The following is a 23096-nucleotide window of genomic DNA, read 5'->3' as shown; positions in this document are numbered from 1 at the left end:
GAAACCAATTTCCTCTCACTCTCCACCGGCCCAACAAAAAGGAAAGGAAAGGTCACGCACCGGGATTGATCTTCACCATTTTTGCAGAGCCTGCGTCGGTAGGCAATCGGGCTCTGAGAAGGGTCGTGGTGCAGTTGTCGTCGTAGGCGTCGGAGACTTCTTCGCTTCAAGGTCTTTCGATCTCGAATTGTTAGCCGAAAATGTGTGTGACTGTGCGTCACATGACCGGCCGCTTAGCGTAGGGTTGCCTGCTCTGCGCCGATTGGTCAGCGCGGCTCTCCCCCGGCGCTTGACCTTCTTGGGAATAATTCAATCCTCTCGCCCGCCGACGAGAAGCTGACCCGAGCGACGTCCTGTCCCGCGTCCGAGTCCGCGCCTGCTTGAGTCGTGTCGATAAATCGATCCATCTACACTCTCTTCTGCAGACCTCAGCGCGTCTGATCGGATAATAGGAAGCGGTCGCCGGAAAGCAGTACTGGTCGCGGATAGCAGGTCTGAAAACTCGAGTCCTTCCGACGCGTCTGCCCACGTTTACGTCTCGAATTTCGCCTCCGCTGGCGCGCTCGACGACGCCATGCTGATTGATGGCACGAGCATTTCACAAGACTCCCTGATACGGCGATTATAGAGGCACTGCACGCGCCATCGATCCGCCTCGTTCTGAAGTTCGCTCATGTCGTCGTGCCCAAATGTTCCCTACAATCCATATCGATATGGAGCAGCCGACAGTGAGCAGGACCTTGCGCAGTTCTCCACGAGCCGACAGCCTCCCTTGCCCACGCAGGGCTTTGGAGACGCTCCTTACGACTGTAAAACGCAGCAAAGTTCCGCCGGAGCGTCTGGCTTGAACGATCATCAATTCGGAAACTACAGGAGTCCGTACTCTGGCAACAACGATGTTTACGCCCACCAGCAAGGCTTTTCATCTCATCATCAGTCGGGCGATCTGCCGTCGATCACCACAAGTCCCGTCGCCGCACGGTCTCAAGCCTCGTACTCGCAGGACAATTCGGGTTTGAACAGTTTGATTTACGTGTCTGCGTTGGAGTCGGCAGTTCGCAAAAACCAGATGGCCCAGTCAAGGACTCCGAAGTCCGCTGAGAATCATGCTCGCAAAGACTCTTTCCAATCTCAAGCTAGGACGTCTCAGCCTTCTAATGCGGCGCGATCATCGTCTTCGTTCGGTGGCTCTCAGCAGACCCAGATGCCTGGTCGATCGCCTCCAGTCATGGCTTCTTCTTCGGTTCCTCCATCATACCAGAATTATTACTCCAATTATAGGAGCCCTTATCCGAATTTGGCATCCTCAAACTCTGGCCAATCCGTGATCTCCAACGACTCTGCGGCGAATGGCGTCTCTACTTATAATAGGGTCAGCAGTCGTGGGTCTGAAGGCTCAAATCACCAGCCTAGCTGCTCATCTCCCCTCACGTCGACTATTCCGACAGCTAGTCGTACCTCAAGCCACAATAACCAGGTATCCTCTAATAACTCGCGCGATTTCGCGGCTTACTCAAACCCCGATCAGTTTAACAGACAAGCCATTTCCAGCTCTACTTCCGCATTTACGCAGTCGATTCCGGTTTCGAGCGGTTCAATGCGGAATCCGCAGCTACAGAGTCCTCCACAACCCTCGATGGCACACAAATTCCCGAATGGGTCTCCTAGTAGCAGAATAGATATGGCATTCTTGACTGAAGCCAACGAGCCTCCAGAACAGATCTCACCTCCTCGTGTTCAATATATTAACCCGAATGAGTTGTATCTTCAACAGTACCGTCAAGAACAGGAGCATTTGAGAGCTGCGGAAATGGAGGCAGGGGCAAGAAGGGAACAGGACAAGTCCAACCGGGTTCCATCTGCGCAACCCCAGTCTTCTAATCAGCAACCTTCTACAAGTGACAAGCCGACGACGTCTTCTACCAAAGAGGCAAGCCAGCCTGCATCATCGTCCTCAGCTCAACAGTCGGAGCAGGAACTGGAGGAAGACATGGCTACTGAGATGAAAGCTATGCTCGAGAAGCTGCGAAAGTGGCGATCTAAAGACCCTGCCTTATTCACGAAGCTCTGGGAGGACCTAAAAAAGGTTGGTCGAATTTGCTCAAACCTAATTGCTAGTATCGCTAAGAATCATCTGCTTACATTCTGTCTCTGCTTACATTCTGTCTCTGTTCTAGGGCCAGACAAGCGGTCAAACAGCACCTGCGTCGAAAGCTCCTGCCCAAGGAGAGCAGCAGTCGGCTAAGACTAGTCCTGCTCCGGCGGCAGCAGCTCCAGCAACGGCCCCGGCTTCAACAATGGCTACAGCTTCAACAATGGCTCCAAGTTCAGCACCGGCTCCAGTTTCAGCTCCAGCTCCAGCTTCAGCGTCGGCTCCAGCACCAGTTGCGGCTCCTGCACATCAGAAAGCACAAAAAGGTCAAGGCCACTTAATCGATGGCTTACCAGACTTGGGGAGATTTCCAGCTCAACGGAGGAGAAGGACATCAAAGATTACGGATAACGCGCATCAAACCCATGGCGGAAACCAAACCCTTGTGAATGGGACGAGTGGCCAGCCACTAGCCCAGCCTTCTACCCAAGTGCAGCAGCAACCAACCAAGACTAGTGCTGTTCCCAATGCTACCCCAACTGCATCACAAACAGTCACAAGTCGTCCTTCCACGCAAGCAGTTACGGGTCCGGGGCAGATGGCCCAGCAGCCTTCACCAGATCCTGCCAACAGAATTGACGGCTTACCAGATCTGAGCAAAAGACCTGATATCTCTAAAGCAGGAAAGGTGCCTCAAGGTTCAGCTGTGGAGACCTCTGGATCGGTTCTGTCTCCAGTCTCGATGGCTCCGACAACTGCGAACGCGATGCAGGTGGGCCAGACTCCTAATGTCTCACGGCCGCCTCTTCCCGACCAGAAGGCCTCAGTCCCGCCTCCTCCACGACCAACTCCCCAAGGACAACCAGCGCCAAACCGGACGGCTGATACGGCATGGCCGGTCGTGACCCAGCGAAGACTGGCTCAGGCTATCGTGGATTACTTAGCTACTGAGCCTGCAAACAAAAATAAAATAGGCTCAATAGAGGCCATCTTGTCGCTCTTGCGCAACAATCCCACATATCCTGAACTATGCGAGAAGCTAGAATCTCTTGGTTTTGCGCTGCATAGACAGAACATGGCTCGATACTTGATCAAGGCTGTCCCGGATCTGAATGCCAATAATTCGCCGCAGCCGCCATCGCAGCCGCCAGCGCAGCCACCAGCGCAGGAGCAGAAAAGACCAGAGTCGAACGTCGAGGCGACTTCACGATCCCCACAACCTCCTCCACCGCAAGCTCTTGAAGCTTCTCAGGTTCTTCCGCCGCGTCCTATACCTCAAACCCAACCGATGCAGCCACCAAAGCCTCCTGCTCCTCATATGATCATGTGGAACTCGAAGAAGTCATCTTCCGCACCGATTCCCAAAGTATCAACTACTCCACGTGCCGGACCCAGCTCCGACACTTCATCCAGCGGGCCCGGGTCTTCGGCTCAGGCTGTGTCACATCCATCCAAGCCGGCTCCATCAAGATCTAGCCTTTCGACGCCCCCTGCTTCGTCACCAGCTCCGAGCTCGAAGGCTGCAGCCGCAAGAAAACGTCTTTTCTCTGAGATTGTCGATCTCTCGCAATTGAGTGACGATGAGGACACTGAACCACCTAAACAGCCTCGACTCGAAGAGGTGCCACTCAAGGATCCATTAGCGCCAGTAGAAGAACCGTCAGGCCAAGCTCCCGGTGAACTGAATCAGCCCCAGCCCAGAGACGTCCCAGTAGAGGTTATACCACCTCAGCCTGGCACCGAAACGAATCAGCCTACGCCAGGTGCTGCAGAAGGTCCTCGGCCTGATTTTAGCCATTTTGCCCTTGAGTCGTCGCAGGAGCCTACGCGCGGTTCGATCAGAAAGCGCCCTGACCTTGTCCAGCCCCTGAAGGACTCGGCCGCTCTAGATCGGCTTTACTATAATCCAAAGACGATAGCCCGGGACATCTTGATTGCTGCAGGACGTCATCCCACGGAGCGTCCTCTCAATTACCATCTGATCCAATTGCAAAAGAACTTCCCCTGTGTCTCTAGCAAAGCAGATCTAGAGACCTTCCGATGGGACATAGTCGACCCAGGAGGCCCCCCTATGCCCATCGTTGAGCCTGAAGATATCCTCACCTATCCGCCGCCCGTCCCACGTAAGCGCCGCGCGGAGAAGAAATCACGTGACGCGCACGACGCGGCTAGCGGCGATAAGACACCGCCCGCGTCCCCGTCAAACAAAGCTCCAGATCAACCATCTCCACACCAGCCACAGCATTCGACGACTTCTTTTATCCAATACAAACCCAAAGGGGCAGAGGAGAGCACAATGGCTGGTGCAGGTTCTTCTGACTCTGCCCCTCGACGCCCCGGCCGCCCTCCCGGCTCAAAGAATAAGCAGCCGTCGAAGTCCTCTCTCAAGGCGCCCAAGATCGAAGTCGCGATTCCTGTTCCTCCACAAGTGCCTTCTCCGTCTTATCCGATACTTCCCGTGTGAATGGGAAACCTGCCAAGCGCAGCTCCATGATATCAAGACGCTGGAGCGGCATATCATCAAGGTCCACCTCCCCGGCCAGACGAGCTGCCGCTGGCATGGCTGTCCCAACGCCATGAGACGCTATACTGGCGTCGAGCTTCGCAAACACCTGCAGCTGGCTCATGTCCAGCCGTTGGCGTGGAAATTCGGAGATGGGCCGTCAGTGAACGGAACTGGTGAGATTGCTGGCACCTCGCGGCTGTCTGTGGAAGTAACTTCTTGAGACCAAATATTCTGACGTTCTAGTTGTTGGATCTGAGCGGTATCTGAATGACTCTAGCGGAGCGGTGGTTACGCCGAACGCGGCCACGGCGGGGGATGGAGATTCCCTCATCTTCCCGGTCGACCACACTCCGATTCGCGCGTTTAACAAGCTGCATGGCAACCAGTCGAATTTGGAGAAAGCGAAGGAAGTGCTTAAAGCCGTGCAGCATCAGCGTCGGAAGGTTGGCTTTGGACTCGAGCAGGGCGGTTGTGAACTTGCCAACCCGGCGCGGAATAAGGTGTTGAGCAATGACGAGGAAGTTTTTGAACAGGTCTCCGACGATGAGTAAGGAGGATCTCTTCAGAGAGAAGGATTTGTCGCTTTGAATGTCTACAGTGGGTTTTGTTTTTGTCGCATGGTCCAGTGTGAAAGGTTTAGGAAAGGGTCTCTGGGGTTATGGTAGCCTGTTGGCGTTTGGGGTTTCTGGGATTTATCCTCAAGGACATTAGTGTACAACAGCATACATGGATTCGTGAAGAGAACATGATTCCCCTGGTGTGATTTTTATTTGCATTGACAGGAGTAGACCTGATAATGGATTGCTTTCTTGACAATGTTGCTACCTAGGCTGTACTCTAGTGCCATGCAAGAATGTATCTCCTTAATACATTAGCCCCTCTCTCTGTACTCTATCACGTAACAGATTAAAATGCTATCCATGGACGGAAATGGTATTTTTCTTTTTGCTGACAATTATAGAGGTAGCTCTATTTGGTTGAACACGAAGAAGCGTGCTTGAAAAAGCATCCGGTGCTTTGAGACAGAAATCCCACGACACAGGTTCGTTCGACAGAAGGCATCAAATGATTTATTATGTAGGGAGGTAAGGAGGAATGTCATCGCGTCCTGGCCTGTAGCTCTCTATGTAGTCCTCCTCGCATTGAATACCACCACTCTTCTTCTTCTTAACAACCAAACAAAACTAACAAACAACCAACAAACTAAACTACCTCCCCTCTTTCGCCCCTGACGTTGTTGTTCCTGTTGCTGCTGATGTCGACGACGACTTCCCACCCAGAGCCGCAGCAGGAGCGAAAGCAACCGGATCGGTCCCTGGAGGAATGCGCTTGTCGCTGGCTGGCGTCGTGCTGCCTGTGGAGTCGGGGGAGGAGGACTCGTCTTTGGCGTTGACCTCGAGGAAGTGGTACAGGATAATGAGGAGCATGGCGCACGAGCCCAGGAAGAGGGCTAGGCGGAAGAGGTCGTTGTCGGAGATCATGGTGGTATGGTACGGTACGGGTTTGGTTGGTTGGTGTGGAAGGAGGGTTCGTTTTTAGAGGCTCTTGTCCTGTAGAAGGAGAAAAATCTTAGCCGTGTTTGTTTGTATATTATTTAATTGATAACATTTAGATTTGGATTGGGTTGGTTGGAATGGAATGGTCGTTGATGATGGGGCTTGTCTGGTCTGGTCTGGCCAGCTTTCATGAATGAACGTCCGCTGGGCGCAAGTTGTTGGTTGTCGTTTGGAAGAAGGGGAAAGGGAATTGGTCGTCTCACATACCTGGCGAATCAATAGGGATCTAGATTTCAATCTCTCGGGACAAGATTCTAGAGCAATTCTATTCTTGTTTCGAGGTGATAATGTGATATGATATGCGTGCTGCGGACGCAACGGGCGGAGAGGAGTGGACACCTGACGGCTAAGTCACCAACGCCATCTACTGCTAGTGGACTCCACAGACACTCGGTAATTTAGGTACTTCATTATTGCTGCCATCAGTCTGACTATTTTATTGGAAACAGAGTTTCCACTCTCTAGTCAAAACTATTAATTACCGACAGGGTCCTCGTTATAGCTGATTTTTAATTCGACTGTTCAATCGTCATTGCTGCCGACATGCCATTGGATAAATACTGGATTGGGCGATGCAAGAACGGGAGAAACGAATGCAGTCTTCATAGGACTGCATGCACCTCGCATCGCTAAATGATCATCCACTTAGACGGCTCCACTCAAATCTGCTGGTTGCTGGTTTTTCGGTTCCTTTTTTCTCCATGCGGCAGTAGAATTGCTTGCCGTGTGTATACTCGGTACAGTACACTGCATCGGTGTATTGTATTGTGCATTGGCGTACACCAAGTAGGACCCAACACTGTTCTCCGTACACACTGGCCGTGCCTGTCGAAGGATCGATATTGCTACTGCTTGCGCCGGTAGATATACTTCGTTCTGACTGTGTGCATCGCTTAGCTGATGCTCCTCGGCAGAGCCGTAGCGAGGCCGTTGCGCTCCGCTGGCCCGCTTGTGGCCCGAAGCCTAATCATCCGCCGGTGAGCGTGACTTGGCGATTGGGTCGCCGGTCCGTCCCAACTTTCCAGACTCAACGCGCGGGATAGCCCTGCGATCCTGAACTAGGAAAATGCTACCGGCCTCGAGCAGGCACGCATGCTCCTTATTATTATGATTATTTAACTTATGCCCTCACGTCTGAGGCTACTGCCTGGGCTCGTGGACAGTTTAACGATTCCCCCCTCCGGGTGCCCGGTCCCCGCGGCCACATTCATCCAGCGACGTCCTTTTCTTTTCGGCTCTTCATTCACCACTGCCACTTACCTATCCCTTGCCTGCAGTCGCATCCCGCCTGTCATTGCGCAGACGCTGGCTTCCTCTCCTTTCAACCTGGATTATCTCTAGCCTTCTCTCTCTCTCTCTCTTGTTTTGCCGCTCCCGGTAACGTTGCTCGGGAGCGAAACGATGCCGGTTCGCGATTGAATACCATCCCCATTCCGCGTCGTTACTCCCCTCCTTACTTGTCGAGTGTATACCACTTGTGGCCGCTGGTTTGGCCCGCTCTCTTCGTGCGTCGTGCGACTTTCGATTGGGCTGCATATATTCTTGATTTCTGGACCAGTTACAGGTTTCACTTGCCCCGCGAGAATAGCGCGAATTCGTCATGACCGAACAAACCGTCTCCTTCGCGTCCAATGCTCCTCCCAAACCTTCAGGTCCGTCGCTGCTGGCCTGCCTGACCTGTCGACAGAAGCATCTCAAATGCGACGGCAAGGCACCCGTCTGCGGGCGTTGTGCTTCCTCAGGCACGATTTGCCAATACACGCCTTCGCGACGGGGGTACAAAGGCCCGTCCAAGAAGCGTCGCGCCAATCCCCCCACCCCTGAGCAGCAGGCCCTGGGAGAGTCGACGTTGTTCAACCTCGATGGCCGTAAAGTCGACATTCCTCCAGACTGGAACATTCCTGGCATCATTGGGCCGACGTCGTCATCCTTGTCGACCCCACCTCTTCCCCCGACCTGTCTAGATACTTCCGGGAACAACAACAATAATAATATGGTGGGCGTGTCGCAGCCGGGGAATCAGGCAAACATGGGTGTCAGATCGCCCTTGACGCCCGAGTCGCAGTCGTCGCTGGGCGGCGACGGGTATCTTGTCGATGTCTACTACTCCAACTTCCATCCCGCTCACCCGGTCCTGCCTCCCCACCGGCTGCTCTATCGCTTTAATCCGCCCCCCTACCTCGAGCAGGTGATCAAATTTATCGGCGCGCATTTCACCCCGGCCGCGTCCAGTGAGACCTACCGTCCTACAGTGGTATCGTCTGTGGTGGACCAAGATCCGTCGCCTGAAAAGGTCCAGGCGCTGCTGCTTCTTGCCATTGTGCTTCATTCTCGAAATGAGCGAGGCGAAGCTGGGAACTGCCTGGCCCAGGCGATGGACTTGGCCTACGAACTCGGGGTGCACCGCAAATCCTTTGCAGAGACCATGAGTGATGGAGATCCAATCCGCGCGGAGAGCTTACGGCGGACCTGGTGGGAGCTCTTTATTGTTGAAGGGATGCTGACAGCGCTGGGTGTGAGGAGCAGCTTTACAGCAAGCAACGTGCCGCTCGAAGTGCCTCTACCGTGCGAGGAACGCATCTACCAGAATGGCCTGACGCCTCCGTCTCCGCCTACGATTGCCCAGTTCGATGACCGTGTCTTTGCCGATGAGGACATTGACTTTTCTTCCTACGCCTACCGGATCGAGGCAGTCCGTATTTTAGGCCGCGTCGTTCTCCTGAGCGAAACGGTCCAGGGCCAGCAGGAACAGATCGAGGCTATCGACGCCCGGATCGCCAGCTGGTTCCATCACCTCCCGGAATCTAAGGCCGAACTGATGCAGGCGGACGGCACCGTTGACGAGATGATGTTCCAAGCCATGATGGTGGTCAACGGGGCCTCGATCTACCTCCACTTTCCCCGCTCGGATCTGCTGTCGTCGCCGGCGGTGGCAGCGGAAGTGATCTGCGGCCACCCGGGTCTCTGCATGATGCCAGCGTTTTCGCATCACGCCCACGCGATGAAGGCGGTCAAGGCGGCCAGCGAGATCTCCACCCTGGCGGCGATGCGCGTCCCGGTGACGAAGCACACGCCTTTCTTCATCTGTGCCTTGGTGCTGAGCTCGATCGTGCAGCTGGCGGCCTACTCGGTCAAGGCGGGGCAGATGCCGGATCCGCGTCGCGATCGGCTGGCGCTGACGATCGGGGTCTTCAAATCGCTGGGTCGGACATGGGCGATTTCGCAGTCGGTGATGCGGCAGATCAAGGCCGTCGCTCGGGACGTGCTGGAGATTGGCGTGCGGCCGGTGGAGCAGAACAGCCTCGACTTTAATGCTTTCCTGGAGGGCAGTCAATTCTGGTTCCCGGAGCCGCAGGTCAGCGGCAGTTGAGCTGCGAAACGGTCTACCGTTGCATTTGTAGCGAGGTATGGCAACTCATCCTGAATAATCGCCAGCAGACGGCAGAATCGACATGTTAATTCACATCACGTGCCACTCTCCGCGCGGAATGTTTAGCCGAACGCGGCAGGCAATTCCCGGGCGAGCCGACGGAATCCACGATTATCGTCGGCAACACTGTGGCACGGTGCGGGACGGTCTTTTATCTGGTCCCCGCACGGTCCTGATAGCGGTATATATTCAAGGAACCCAGTCAGTCGACTTTGGCCAGACTTGCGTACTTCATTCCTATCTCGCCGTGTTGCAGTACATACATACATACACCCTGGGTGGTGACCTCGAGCCGATCCAGTTGTGATCGATCGATCGATCGTCAATCAAGATCTTGATCTTGCATCTGCATTATCCTATCTGCGTGCTAGCACGAAAATGTGCAGAAAGGCCACCTGCTCCACTTGCCGTAAGTTTCCCCAGACGAACCCTAGGTATCAATCAACCTCTCAACCTATCATCAATTCTTCTGCATCCATAATTCTTTCTTACCCTCTTCTTAATTTTTTCTTGTTTTCTTTTTCTTTTCTTTTTCGCCGCTTACACAACCCCCGCTCACTCTTTTGGGGAAACTTCTAGACAAAGCCACCTGGTGGGGCTGCGGTCTCCACATCCCAATGGTCATGGACGCCATCCCCGAAGCGGATTGGTGCACCTGCACGCCTCGCGTCCAGGTCGAGGGCAAGGAATACCCGCCCAAGGGGGCGTCGGCCAATTAATTAGATCGATGACAAAGTTGATTAAGTCATCAATCATGGAGGGAAGGGAAAGGAAGGAAGAACATGACGGACGAGGAATTATTTTGTATCTAGATACGGACGGAGTATTTTAAAGGGAAAGAGAGAAAGAAAATAATAAGATCTGGATCAATCAGATCCATCGGAGCGGAACGAAGCGGAGGCTGCGGAGCAGAGCATACATACACAGTACATACATAGCGAAGCCAAAGCAAAGCAAACCAAAGCGGAATAGAAGAACACATACACAAATAAGTACCTATTTAATTAAATAAATATTAATTCAGATTGATTACCTTCCTGCTCGAATATCTATCTATATTTTGTTATTTTTTTGTTATTATTTGTTGTCGATTAATTACATTGATTAATTAGGTAATTGATTAATTACCTACCTAGGTAGGTACCAATTCCATCCATAGGTATTATTATCAGGTCAGGTCAGGTCAGGTCAACTTGGGTTATTATCTTATTTATCATCTTGAGGTTCCTGTTCCAGAGTAGATGCAGATGGAAATGCAGACAGATTGTCGCAGTACAAGATCGTACCTTGACGGACTGGAGTATGGATGGTCCATAGGTGTCACATGGTCGATCCATTGTCATCACGTGTAAGGATTGGCCATATCTTGTAGGTAGTCGGAGCATCCTTTATGGATCCTCCATCAAGCTTCGCACGATTGTCAATGGTATCCCCATTTAGATGCTACACCGATGCAGATGGAGGTAACAGGAAATAAATAACTAGCTAGCTAGCTATGCTTGCAGGGTCTTGCTTTCCTGCTTTCAGTCATATCATTTCACGTCATTAAGTAACTAGCTAACTAGGTAACGAAGTAAGTACAGCGTGTCATTGATTAATCTTTGTATGTATGCATGCGGCTGGATGACGAACGGTAAGGAGGTAGGTAGATATGCGAGATTAGTCAGTCATTGCTCGATGATGCATTGCATAATCAATTACTGGGATTAGTTAGAACTGGAATTCGAACTGGAACTGGAACTCGCATTGGTAGTGGTATCTTCATCATCAAAGCCCACGTGGTAGTACTCGTCATCATCATCATCGTCATCGTTGTCGTCTAGGTCCAGTTGGCTTTGCGTCTCTGCGCCGATTGTATCGTCGTCGCTGTCGCTGTCTCTATCTTCTTCCAGATCCAACTCGCGCACTCTCTGCCATAGTTCTGCTGTTTCAGTGTCTGCTGTGTCTGCCGTTGATGCCGATTCTAGCGACACCACGTCCGTCTCCGTCTTGTAGCTGTGAGTCACGCGATGGGACGCGCGCTGCACCGTGCTGGCCGCGTCGCTGGGGTGGATCGTGCTGAACGAGTCTGATGCAGGAGAAGAAGCGGAAGCGACGCTGCTCTCCGTGTGCACCGCCGGCCCCGGCGTCGAAAACCCGCCCGTCTCGAGGATGGGGATGTCCTGGTCGACAAAGACGCCGCCCGTGCCGTCGTCGTTGCCGCTCGCCCACAGCGGGAGGTACTTGAATTCCTCTTCTTGCAGACACACCAGCGTGTCCACCAGGTCGAACTGCACCACCCCGTCCTCCTTCGCTGCTTTCTCTGGGTGAGGCGGCTGCTCCATCGTCTTGGCGACGCGGGCGATGTAGCTCTGGACGTCCTTCCCGAAGGAGCCGAGATAGAAGTGTGGTTCTGGTTCTGGTTCACGGATACCGAGGAATGCTTGTTCTAGCCAGTAGAGATCAGCGGCCTTGTCGAGTGGCAGGCTGCTGCTGCTGGGAATATCCCCAGTCTCGTTATTATTATTTTCACCCCTTCTGAGAAGAAAGCCTATCTGCTTGTTAAAGTTCCTCACTGCCTTGGCAACCTCTTCATATCGAACGAGTCGGATTTTGGCGTCGGCCTGGGACTTGAAGCAAGGCAGCTGAGGCGCCAGATCCCGTATCGAGTCATGCAGCAGCCTGGCGGGAAAACTCATGGCGGCCTGAGGAAAGCTGTCCGTGATGAGCGTCCTCCAAAATGACCGTGTCAAGACTCGACTGGCAAAGTACATGCCTGCCGGCGCGGTGAAGAAATCAATGCTGGGGTAATCCAGGTCATTGCCCCCTAGGCTGTCGCGACGGTCATCCACATAGGTCGACGTCTGTCGCTGTAGGGTAGTGTAGATATAACACCGAATCCACTCCTTCAAGATGCGAGTAAGCTCCGTGACAGGAGCGATGTTCTCTGACGTTATGCCCCCCTTCACATGGCGAGCGACCAGCTCGTCCACCCACGACATCTCCGTTCCTACAAGACTCACAAATGCCTCCAAGATGCGCTCCAGAAACGTCTTGCTCGCGTATTCGATCCGCTGTAGCTCGGTATCATCGAGAGTCTCGCGGGCGCGACCGTGGAAGGTCTGCTGAGAGCGCTTCGGAGCACAGCCCTCCACGGACGCTTCCAGCAGAAGCAACGCCTCTTCGCCCACGAGAATCGCAAATGCCTCGCGACAGAGATCAGTGTTTTGGATGCCGCAGGCAATTCGATACGCCAGTTCCGGGTGGACTTCGACGAACAGCGTGTTCGGCTGCTGGAGAAGCCACGACACAATATAGTCGCAAACGGCCGGCACTGTCGCCACGTGAAACAGCTTGGCCAGGGCGAAGAAGGTCCAGAGCTTGGGGGCGGTGTCCAGCCGCGGGTCCAGACCCTCCAAAGCGTGCAGGAGACGCTCGATGCCCGTCCGATGGCGGGTCGGAGAGTAGTCCAAGGGAAGGCCAGGCACCTTCCTGGGGGGTTTCGCGTCGCGGACGATTTGCCTCTTCGCAAAATCCTCCTCGTTAAGGGCCTCCTGCTCAGGTGGTTGAGGTAGGCCACCATCCCAATTCATTCGGTATGGTTTCGTCAACGTGCCGCTAGCCTGACCCTTATCGCATGATCCATCCTGAGTTTCATTCTCAGCCCCTTGTTTTTGAGGACGTTCAGGTGCTGGGAGCCATTCTACTTCATCCTGGCCTCCGACACACGAGGGCGGCAAGTTCCACTTGCCCATGTATCGTGCCCATTTTCTGACACCGACGGGGCAGGAGAGTTCGGTCATGAATATAAGCGCATCGTCGCCCTCGGTGGCAGGGCTGAGATCAAGAACATATTTGATCCCATCGGGCAACTTGTCTGCGAGACCACGGCGCTTGCGTACCCGGGCCTGGCATCTCGGCTCGAAATATTTCTTGAAGACGCTGGAGCCGGTTTTCAGGAGACTGCGACTGTGGATTCGATGAGGAATGGTCTGCGTCTCAGCTGTGAGTAAGGTAGACTGGCCAGGTTGTGGGGCAGGGTCGATATAGACCCAAGTATCAGCCTCGTCATCCGTGAACATAAGCAATGGCATGCGAAGATTGTTCATGAAGACGCTGTCGGTCGGGTCTGGAGATTTCGACTGCTCCTCCCCGGCAGGAACGTATCCTCGCCACTGCGAACCAGCTGTCTTGTCAGGATGTCCTGCCTCATTGCGCTGTAGAAGGATAGACAAGCCACTGGGACTTTTGGAAGCATTAGGAGAATCGCACCGCAATTCATCCATGACACCACTATCCGGAACAGAGTATTGTGAAGTGAAGGTTGGCTGGTGAGAATCCATGGTGACAGGTAAGGCCGGTCATGAGCTGGGGAGTAGCTAGTATTTGATTCCTGCGAGGAAGAAGGGAGAAGCTGGAGAGTCTTAAAAGGAGAGTCTGGAACAGTCAATATGTCTCTGACAGACGGGGCGTATTGTTGACAATGACAGGAGATGAAGGGACGATAAGATGAGTGCTGCGCGATCGACGATCAGCTGAATGAAGGTCTGGCCGCGGCGAAGCGCATCTATCCGTCTGCGCCCGGCCAGGATCAAAATAGCAGTGATAGCCTCAGACGAAGAGCAGTGCAGGTGGAGATTGGCACAGCAGAGAGAAAAGAGATCTGCTGGAGCAGAGAGTAAATAGACTGCCATACTGCTACTTACTAGAACAGCCAGCAAGGCTTGTCTCAGCCTCGTTTCTCTCTCTTTGCCTGCAGGTTTGAGTCATTTTGGTCTTGTGCTCAGTCGGGCGTCGCTAGGAGGAGTGCTCTTGCTGCCTAGGCAGACAAACCAATTGGCGTGCTGACAGGCAAGCTGTTCGCCTGGGAATTTGCATGGAGAGTTGAGTCGGGCGATTAGATGAAGAAACGGCATGATGCATGTGACATTGCCCAGCGAGGTAGATGTGATGCTGCAAGGATATGGGAAAGGTCATCAAAAAATAAAGTAAATAAATAAACAAATAACTAAAGAAAGAATGAACGGATGGATGTACTGTACGTAGGGTCCAGAACTCCAGATAAATTGATAACAATTTATCCCCACTCGTCTGATATCCACCAAACAACTGGTACTGCCCTTCCTCCACGCAAAGAATATAACCCAATCTACTACCTACGAATGAAAGCTCTGGTTGACTTTTCCCTGGACCCAGCATCGCGGAACACTATCCTTGGTTCTCCCTCTCCACTTGACGTCAGCTCGACGACGGGAATCTAAAAATATATATTTCCCGTCCGGAACGCCATCCCGTCAACAACCTATTTTACTCCGGAGTAGGGTTATTTTTTTTGCCAGGTATTGTGGCACGTGCAAGATACAGTAACTCTGCATACGATTGATGATTGTCATCAGGTGGCGGAGGGTGATAATGAGCATACTCGTTTCCCACCGCCACTGCTGACTGACTTACCTACCTACCTTCACTCATTCATTCATTCTCCAGTACTGTCCTGGCCAAATCCTCTGGGCGTATGATGTACATACGTACAGTAAATGTATTTATTCCCATACGAAATCTGATTGTCTCCTACCTACTTGATCCTGCTATTATTCCACCCAGATACCTTTTATAGATCTTATAGATCAAGACCACCGAATACCTATACTAAATGCCGATTATCCCACCCCCAAGAGGGATCGCCGCACTAGGCCGTAATGGGCGCACGAGGTGAGATCATCCAAAAAAAACAAAATTATCAGGAAAGAAAAAAAAAAAATTACCCGCTGACATGCTCTTACAGCACCCGCAACATCGCCTTCCTAAGCATCGCCGGCGTCATCACCACAACAGTCCTCATCTTCCGCACCCTCCAGCCAGGGAAAAAGATCACGACCCCGGACGAGCGCTGGGCGATGCGCGGCGGGAATGCGGACCCCAACAGTCAGACGGATCAGGGGACGTTCAAGTCTGCGCCTAGGCCGAGGACGGCGGTCAGTAAGAACTATTGAAAAGAGTATTTTGAGGAGGGGATTTGTGTGTTCTAGCTAGTATATTTGTTGTGGATGATGAAGGATGGATGTGGGTTCATGGGCGACGGCATTATTTAATGCTTTTTTTTTTCTCTGAAATGGGCTCGTGGATAAGTAGATACGTTTACGTTGTACAGTACAACCCGAAAAAGACATTCAAATTTTCCACATGGATTTCTGTGGGAGAATCATTTGAAATGAGAAAACAGTATAGACATACAAGTACATTAAGAGCCACGTGAACTTTACATTTGAAAACACGACCGAAATTAGACGTCAAACCCGTCCATTATATACACTCGTCATACATGTACCAACAGACTGCCTCCCATGTAGAATACAAGATCTCGCGGCTGCAGGAGCCGCGTGGTTGCTGGCTAGTCGTCAAGACTATCGTCATCGAACAGATCCCCTCCACTGCTGCTGCTCTTGCTCTTCCTTGACGGCTGCCCCAGCTTCGTCTCCTTGGCCTCTGCTCGTTTCTTTTTCTCCCGACTACCCTTCGGCAAATCAGAAACTCCTCGACTACCTGGTCCATGGCGGAGGTCCTTCACCTCCTTGATCACTTCCCGGAACCCCTCTTCGAGGTTATTCATGCGAGCCAGCACCAGCTTGCTCAGGATGTCCCGATCCTCGTTCTCGCGTCCATTCCCACGCGGCGGATACATGATCTGAGTCGCCAAGCTGGACGGGATAGCACCCACGAAGCCTCCCCCGACGGCCTTGTTGTCGCCAAGGTCGGAGCCAAGCTCCAGGCCCACGCCACCGAAATCAGGGACGGACATGAATGCGGAACGAGGAGGAAGGGTCGGTCGAGCCTGTTTCGCATCGGCAGCACTCCGCTTCGGAGTGCGTCGGCCCGGTGACGGCGGTGTGCCTCCAGGACGGTTCGTTTTTCCAAGCTTCTGGGTACTCCTTGTATGTGAGGGTCCCCCTTGAATCGAGTCGTCACCGCTTTGCGGGTCGACAGGATTGTAAAGAATGGTTGCACTCGACAGGTTTCGGCTCAGACGGCGGGGGGTCCGCGGGCGGCGCCGGGTCGGACTGTTTTTGCGGGAACGCAGCTGTGCAGTCGACGGTCGGGAACTGTAGAATTTTGGAGTGGACTTGCCGCTGTGCCTTGGCGTCGGCCCATCGCCATTCTCCGAGTCCCTGGTCAGAGATTGCTTCTCATCACCTGAATCATCGTCATTGTTGTCTCCACTGGTCCGCTCATCATCTCCTTCTACGTCAGTGTTTTGAGACAACTGTCTCGATCGCAACAGTGACCGCCAATTTCGAGAAGAGTCTCCACGGTCTGGGCGCAGGAAATCGTGATTGACGAATTCCTCCGGGTCAGATGCCACGGAGCGAGTCGTCTCTGTAAAATCGCGGATCGTCCCGAGCAAGGGTTTGCGACGTCCTAGTGCTCGGGATCGTCGCGGAGTTGATTCTAAATGATCGATCTCACCGGGACCCGGTTCATCTGGCGGGTTCGCTGGCCCTGGTTCCACTTTTTGCATCCAATCTTTGACCATGTTGGTCTTTCGGCGGCCATCGGGGCTCGCGTGCACATCCGGTATTGGGTGATGCCGGAATGGCTGTCGGAAAACTTCCTCTAGGATGCGGTCTTGCTGATAGGTAGCGATGGACGGTTCTCGGACAAGCAGTCGCTTACTCCGGTTGAACGCATCGAAGCGGCTCTCACGGTCTTGCCTGGCACGCAATACCTTGCCGGAACGGGTTCGATATTCTACCAGGTCGATCGGCTCGAAAAAAGATGAACTGAGAATCGTCTTCTCGTAGAGGCAAATGGTGAATAAGACGGGAAAGTGGGTGATTTTGATCACCGTTCGATTGAGCTTGACAAACTGGCGGAAGGGAATGAAAAACCGCAATGGCGTGATCAGCCAGGCGAGGATGTTGGTCGGGGCGATGTAGGAGAACAGGGCGTCAGACTTGACCATAGAGATGGTGTTGACGGCGAACACGAACTGATGCTCCTCGTTCGCATTTTGCACGATGGCCATGAACGAGTTGGTCAAAACCGTGATCAAAATGGTGACCACTACAAAATGGCAGATAAAGAGAAAGATGGTCAGGATGATCCTGCCCAACGTATTGTATTCGTCCCAGAGACTCCAGGCAGCCGGAGTGAAGCCCATGAGCATTTGGAACAAGGCATAGGCTATCGAACTCGGAGTATTCGACGAGCCGAACGAAAAGGAGAACGCGACGAAGAAACCGCTACAGGCGACGACAATCAAAATGAAAACCGCCATTAGATCCGCGGCCATGATCCGAAAAGCGATGAGCAGCTGGGAGAAATATCGGTAGTGATCCAGCACCGAGAAGAGACGTGGAAAGAGAAGCACTGCACTGGCCGCCAGGACATCGTATGCTTGATCCGCAACAGCCTGTTTGCGAACATCTGGCATCATCATACCGTAGAGGCGTAGGCAATAGTAGCAGAAGAGAAGCAACAGGATGCCGAGATCGAAAAGATTCCAGAAGCTCATGAGGTAGAGGCTGAAGCCTTGTTCGTTGAAACCGACAATCTCGTCGAGCATAAATCCCGCACTCCAGAACCAGAAGACCAGTTCCAGTGTGTTAATCTCTAGCGGTCGCTGGATGATGACGGCGAGATATAGGCCCAGCAACACAGCAAAGGAGCAGGTCGACAGAAACTGCCGATATCGAGGCACTCTAAGTCTCGATAACTTGAAGAGAGACGCGTCACGAGGATCATATAGAGTAACTGAGCGCCGCGGCCTTCCAGGATCCTGGCTACGGGTCCCTGGTTGAGCTTTGCCCTGGGAGAAGCCCAACGACGGATCGTTGTGGTTGAAGGATCCATATCCCGGCTCACTGTGGGTGCTGGCTTGCGGCGGCTGGCGGTGAAGACTATCCGCAGCGGAGTGGAAGACGATAGTGCCGGCCCATATTGCCTCCAGCTGCTGGACAACAAGCGGATGAGCGAGGAATCGTTTCGCTTGGGCACGAATCGCTATTTCGAGACAGGAGATACGGGCGGCTCCGGCTGGTGGCTTGCTCCTCTGGCTGCTACTCCAGCCCGGGCCCCGGAGCGTTGTTGCCGTCGTTGGAGGACTCTGTCCTTGCAATGGAAAGAAATCGTAGGATAGAGCATCGATTAGTTCCCGGGTGGTGAACTCCTTCAACAGCTTGATGGCGAGGAGCTCGCACACCATCGCCCTGGTCCGACTTGTACCGCTGTTGCCCGGGTTGAGTTCTACTTCTTTGTGGAACTGGAGGCAATTTGCCATGAGCGCATAGAGAGTGGCTCGATTGAAATGCGAGTCCCGGATCTGTTGCTGAATGGGCTTCAGTAGGAATTGTGAGACCTGGGGAGACCGGAGCTGGTCCCAGGACAGTGTGGTTTCACATCGCGCCTCAACGAGAAGTCGTATCTCATGAGTAATGTTATAAACCGGAAGGGAATCTAGACAAAACCATTGTCAGCACCAACAGAACTTCGGTGGCATTCCAACTTTCTTCCAAGTTACCTAGGTGAGGCGCGGAGAAGATGGGCAGCAGTGGGGATGACTCCTCTGGCCCATCCTCGCCCTGGAGATCTTGCTCTTCGTCATCGTCATGGCTGAACCCCACGCTGTCATCATCATGACTCCCCTCGTTATCAATGTCAGCAGCATGGCGAGGACGGTCGCTACGCTGCAAAAAGGGCGCAGTCTCCTGGGTGGTGTACGGGGACGAAAATGGCGACCGATTGGCAGGGTTGCGCGGTCTCCTGGGACGCAGAAGCGAGGCGAGCATGATGGAGGACCTGATCACCTAGACCAGCCAGCCCCTCTCAAGCAATTGCGCTGTACTCACTGCATCGCGACTTGCTGGTTTCTAATGTCAACACGCCTGTCGAGTACCCGACATGGAGGGAGCAGCATGGAGTGGCAAAGGAAGAACGATGCAGACCAGCTGGAGTATCCAGAGCGCAGAGTCAGAGAGGGATCTGGACCAGGACGGCCAGAGGAATCTCAATGCCAGGGCGATGATGAAGGGCAAGGCCCGTCCACATGAGCAGCCCAGGGCACGGGATGGTGGATGGCGGAATGGGCGACGATGATTTGCTGCCCGTCTATCTCTAGCGGCAGTCGCGCATCCAGCGTTCAGGAGTCGCGCTGCTCACCGCCTGCCTGGCCGGGGCTGGCGGTGGGGCAGAAATGTCGCTGGCGATCCATGATTATCTGCTGCAGCAGACTGACAGGAGCGAGGAAATCCCTCATCGCTGATCGGCACTTCACATGACAGACATGGTGTGCCCCAAGATAAGGCTTATGCAGGGCTGCATGCAATGCATTAGCAGGAAAGCCTAGAACGGAGTATCGGGTTGCATACGGAGTACGGAGTATGGAGGATACTCCGGGATGGATTGTGAGAAGCTACAACCGGTTTCTATAAAGAGCAAGATTCTTGATATATACAATCTTTATATAGAAGCGCCAGTAAGAATACGATTCCCGCCAAGCAGATGACCTGTCACAGACTCGGGGTCGAGACTCCTTCCTTATTTACTCCGTAGACTAGCAATCCCGATGTGGAAAGAGCGAGGCGGCCAGACCTCGACGCTCGATTTTGCCGTCTGCGACCGCCCGTGGCGCCTGCCAAGAGCGGAGGCGGTGGCGCCCGGCAAAAAAGGCAGCACGCGCCGCCGTTGGCTGGCCGCAGCCAGGGCCCTTGCCGCTCTGCCCAATCGGCGCGCCGCCCCGTCTTCCTCCGCTGGCTCCCGACACAAAAATTTATTCTCGATTCTGCCGCTCGCGTCAGCTCCACGACCCTTTCTACCCTCAACTACCCCTCCGTGCAGCAGTGGCAGACGAGACATTGCGCCGGTCTTGCAGTCTGCGGATGCAACGGTAGAGAACTCGCTGGCACTGTCCCTCGGAGGACCTCTTCTATTCAGCAATGACGCAGCTCAACACCGCCCTCGAGGCTACACCGCCCAGGGCCTCGCGTGTGAGTGATGCCGTCCCCTCGAGCCCCTCGGCCGGAGGGGCTGTGGCCTACAACGCGAACAGGGACTTGCAGCCCTTTCCCGCCATGCCTGCCGCCGTCAATGGCTCTCTGATTCCTCCCTGCTCCTCCCACGTTTTGGGCAGCTCGGAGAAACGGATCGTCCTCGAGCTCGAGGATGGCACCGCCTACCAGGGCTACAGCTTCGGTGCGGAGAAGAGCGTGGCCGGTGAATTGGTCTTCCAGACCGGAATGGTGGGCTATCCTGAATCCATCACCGATCCCTCCTACCGGGGCCAGATCCTGGTCATCACATTCCCCCTGGTCGGTAACTACGGTGTTCCTTCGCGGGAGACGATGGACGAACTCCTCCAGGTGCTTCCCAAGCACTTCGAATCCAACCAGATCCACATTGCCGGCCTTGTGGTTGCGACCTACTCCGGCGAGGACTACTCGCACTTCCTGGCTCAGTCGTCGCTGGGACAATGGCTCAAAGAGCAAGGTGTTCCCGCCATGCACGGTGTCGACACCAGGGCTCTGACCAAGCGCATTCGGGAGAAGGGTAGCATGCTCGGCCGCATGATGCTCCAGAAGTCCAATGTATCGACCGGCCTTGCCAATGGAACCCACGCCAATGGCAACGCAGCTGGCGCGGAGAAGGATGCATGGAGACCCTACTTCGAGCAGATTGAGTGGGTTGACCCAAACAAGAAAAATCTTGTTCAAGAAGGTGAGTTTCCCTGCCTGCGTCGGGGCTGTTCGAGCTTGACGCGATTGCTAACGTATCCGTGATTAGTTTCTATCCGAGAACCACGTCTGTTCAAACCTTCGGAGTCGGTCGCCCTCAAGCATCCTTCCGGTCGTGCCGTTCGAGTGCTCTGCTTGGATGTCGGGTTGAAATTCAACCAGCTGCGCTGCTTGCTGTCCCGTGGTGTTGAAGTTTTGGTGTGTGCCTTGGGACTACGACTTCCCCACGCTGGTCGGAAAGGACTATGATGGTTTATTCATCTCCAACGGTCCCGGTGACCCTGCCACCCTTTCCACGACAGTGAAGAATCTCGCCAAGGCTGTCAACGAGGGAAAGACTCCAATCTTTGGTATCTGTCTTGGACACCAGCTCCTTGCCCGAGCAGTGGGTGCGAGCACCATCAAGATGAAGTTCGGTAACCGCGGTCACAACATTCCTTGCACAAGCATGATCTCTGGAAAGTGTCACATCACGTCTCAGAACCACGGATATGCTGTGGATGCGACAACTCTTCCGGAGGGTTGGGAGGAGCTGTTTGTGAACGCGAACGATGGTAGCAATGAGGGTATCCGGCATGTCAGCCGCCCCTTCTTCAGTGTGCAGTTCCACCCAGAAAGCACGCCGGGTCCTCGAGATACCGAGTTTCTCTTCGACGTCTTCATCAATGCTATCAAGGACACCATTGCCTCCCCTGATGCCCTGGCCAAACCCGTTTCTTTCCCCGGGGGCTCTCGTGCCGAAAACGTGAAGGCGAATCCTCGGGTGTCTGTCAAGAAAGTCTTGGTTCTGGGAAGTGGTGGATTGAGCATTGGTCAAGCGGGTGAATTCGACTATTCGGGCAGTCAAGCCATCAAAGCCTTGAAAGAGGAGGGCATCTACACCATATTGATTAACCCCAACATCGCAACGATCCAGACTTCCAAAGGTCTAGCGGATAAGGTGTACTTCCTTCCTGTCAACGCTGATTTCGTGCGCAAGGTCATCAAACATGAGCGACCGGACGCCATCTATGTCACTTTCGGTGGCCAGACGGCATTGCAGGTTGGTATCCAGCTGAAGGACGAGTTCGAGGAGCTTGGCGTCAAGGTTCTGGGTACTCCCATTGAAACCATCATTACGACTGAGGATCGCGAACTGTTCGCTCGAAGCATGGAGTCGATCGGCGAGAAGTGTGCCAAGTCTGCCTCCGCTTCGACCGTTGAGGAGGCGATGCAGGTTGTGGAGGATATCGGATTCCCTGTCATTGTCCGTGCCGCCTACGCTCTCGGAGGTCTGGGGAGCGGTTTCGCCGAGGATGCGGATCAGTTGCGTGCTCTCTGTTCAAAGGCTCTCGCTGCTAGCCCACAAGTGTTGATCGAGAAGAGCATGAAAGGCTGGAAAGAGATCGAGTACGAGGTCGTCCGGGATGCCATGGATAACTGTATCACGGTCTGCAACATGGAGAACTTCGACCCGCTGGGTATTCACACTGGTGACTCCATTGTGGTTGCTCCGTCACAAACTCTGTCGGACGAGGACTACAACATGCTTCGAACGACCGCTGTCAACGTCATCCGTCATCTCGGTGTTGTTGGCGAGTGTAATATCCAGTATGCCCTGAATCCTTTCTCGAAGGAATACTGCATCATTGAGGTCAACGCCCGTCTGTCACGATCTTCGGCACTTGCCTCAAAAGCAACCGGGTATCCTCTGGCTTTCATTGCCGCCAAACTTGGTCTGGGCATTCCGCTGAATGAGATCTCCAACTCGGTCACCAAGGTCACCTGTGCATGCTTTGAGCCATCCCTGGATTATGTTGTCGTCAAG

General features: G+C 53.8%; 5 protein-coding genes across 5 annotated transcripts; 3 read left to right on the top strand and 2 right to left on the bottom strand.

Moving 5' to 3' along the window:
• Window positions 1-673: 673 nt before the first annotated feature.
• T310_6546 (C2H2 finger domain protein) lies at window positions 674-4556 on the top strand (the record flags this gene model as incomplete). The annotated part of the gene is made up of 2 exons (XM_013470630.1): window positions 674-2086; window positions 2178-4556. 2 exons carry the CDS (start codon window positions 674-676, stop codon window positions 4554-4556), a joined length of 3792 nt encoding a protein of 1263 aa, XP_013326084.1.
• Window positions 4557-7754: 3198 nt separating this feature from the next.
• On the top strand, window positions 7755-9524 carry T310_6545 (C6 transcription factor; the record flags this gene model as incomplete). The annotated part of the gene is made up of 1 exon (XM_013470629.1): window positions 7755-9524. The coding sequence occupies one exon, from the start codon at window positions 7755-7757 to the stop codon at window positions 9522-9524; it is 1770 nt and encodes a 589-aa protein (XP_013326083.1).
• A 1766-nt stretch (window positions 9525-11290) lies between these two features.
• T310_6544 (uncharacterized protein) lies at window positions 11291-13906 on the bottom strand (the record flags this gene model as incomplete). Its single annotated transcript, XM_013470628.1, has 2 exons — window positions 11291-12433; window positions 12587-13906. 2 exons carry the CDS (start codon window positions 13904-13906, stop codon window positions 11291-11293), a joined length of 2463 nt encoding a protein of 820 aa, XP_013326082.1.
• A 2048-nt stretch (window positions 13907-15954) lies between these two features.
• On the bottom strand, window positions 15955-19348 carry T310_6543 (Cation channel family transporter; the record flags this gene model as incomplete). Its single annotated transcript, XM_013470627.1, has 2 exons — window positions 15955-19016; window positions 19081-19348. The coding sequence occupies 2 exons, from the start codon at window positions 19346-19348 to the stop codon at window positions 15955-15957; spliced, it is 3330 nt and encodes a 1109-aa protein (XP_013326081.1).
• Window positions 19349-20494: 1146 nt separating this feature from the next.
• On the top strand, window positions 20495-23096 carry T310_6542 (Multifunctional pyrimidine synthesis protein CAD; the record flags this gene model as incomplete). Its single annotated transcript, XM_013470626.1, has 3 exons — window positions 20495-21272; window positions 21339-21487; window positions 21531-23096. Coding segments are annotated over 3 exons (2493 nt in total), but the record flags the coding sequence as incomplete, so codon positions are not given.

Source organism: Rasamsonia emersonii, assembly GCF_000968595.1.
Source record: "Rasamsonia emersonii CBS 393.64 chromosome Unknown ctg1118621760421, whole genome shotgun sequence".
NCBI classification, from domain to species: Eukaryota; Fungi; Ascomycota; class Eurotiomycetes; order Eurotiales; family Trichocomaceae; genus Rasamsonia; species Rasamsonia emersonii.
Note: the sequence above shows the minus strand (reverse complement) of the source record. Positions and strands in the feature narration are given on the sequence as shown.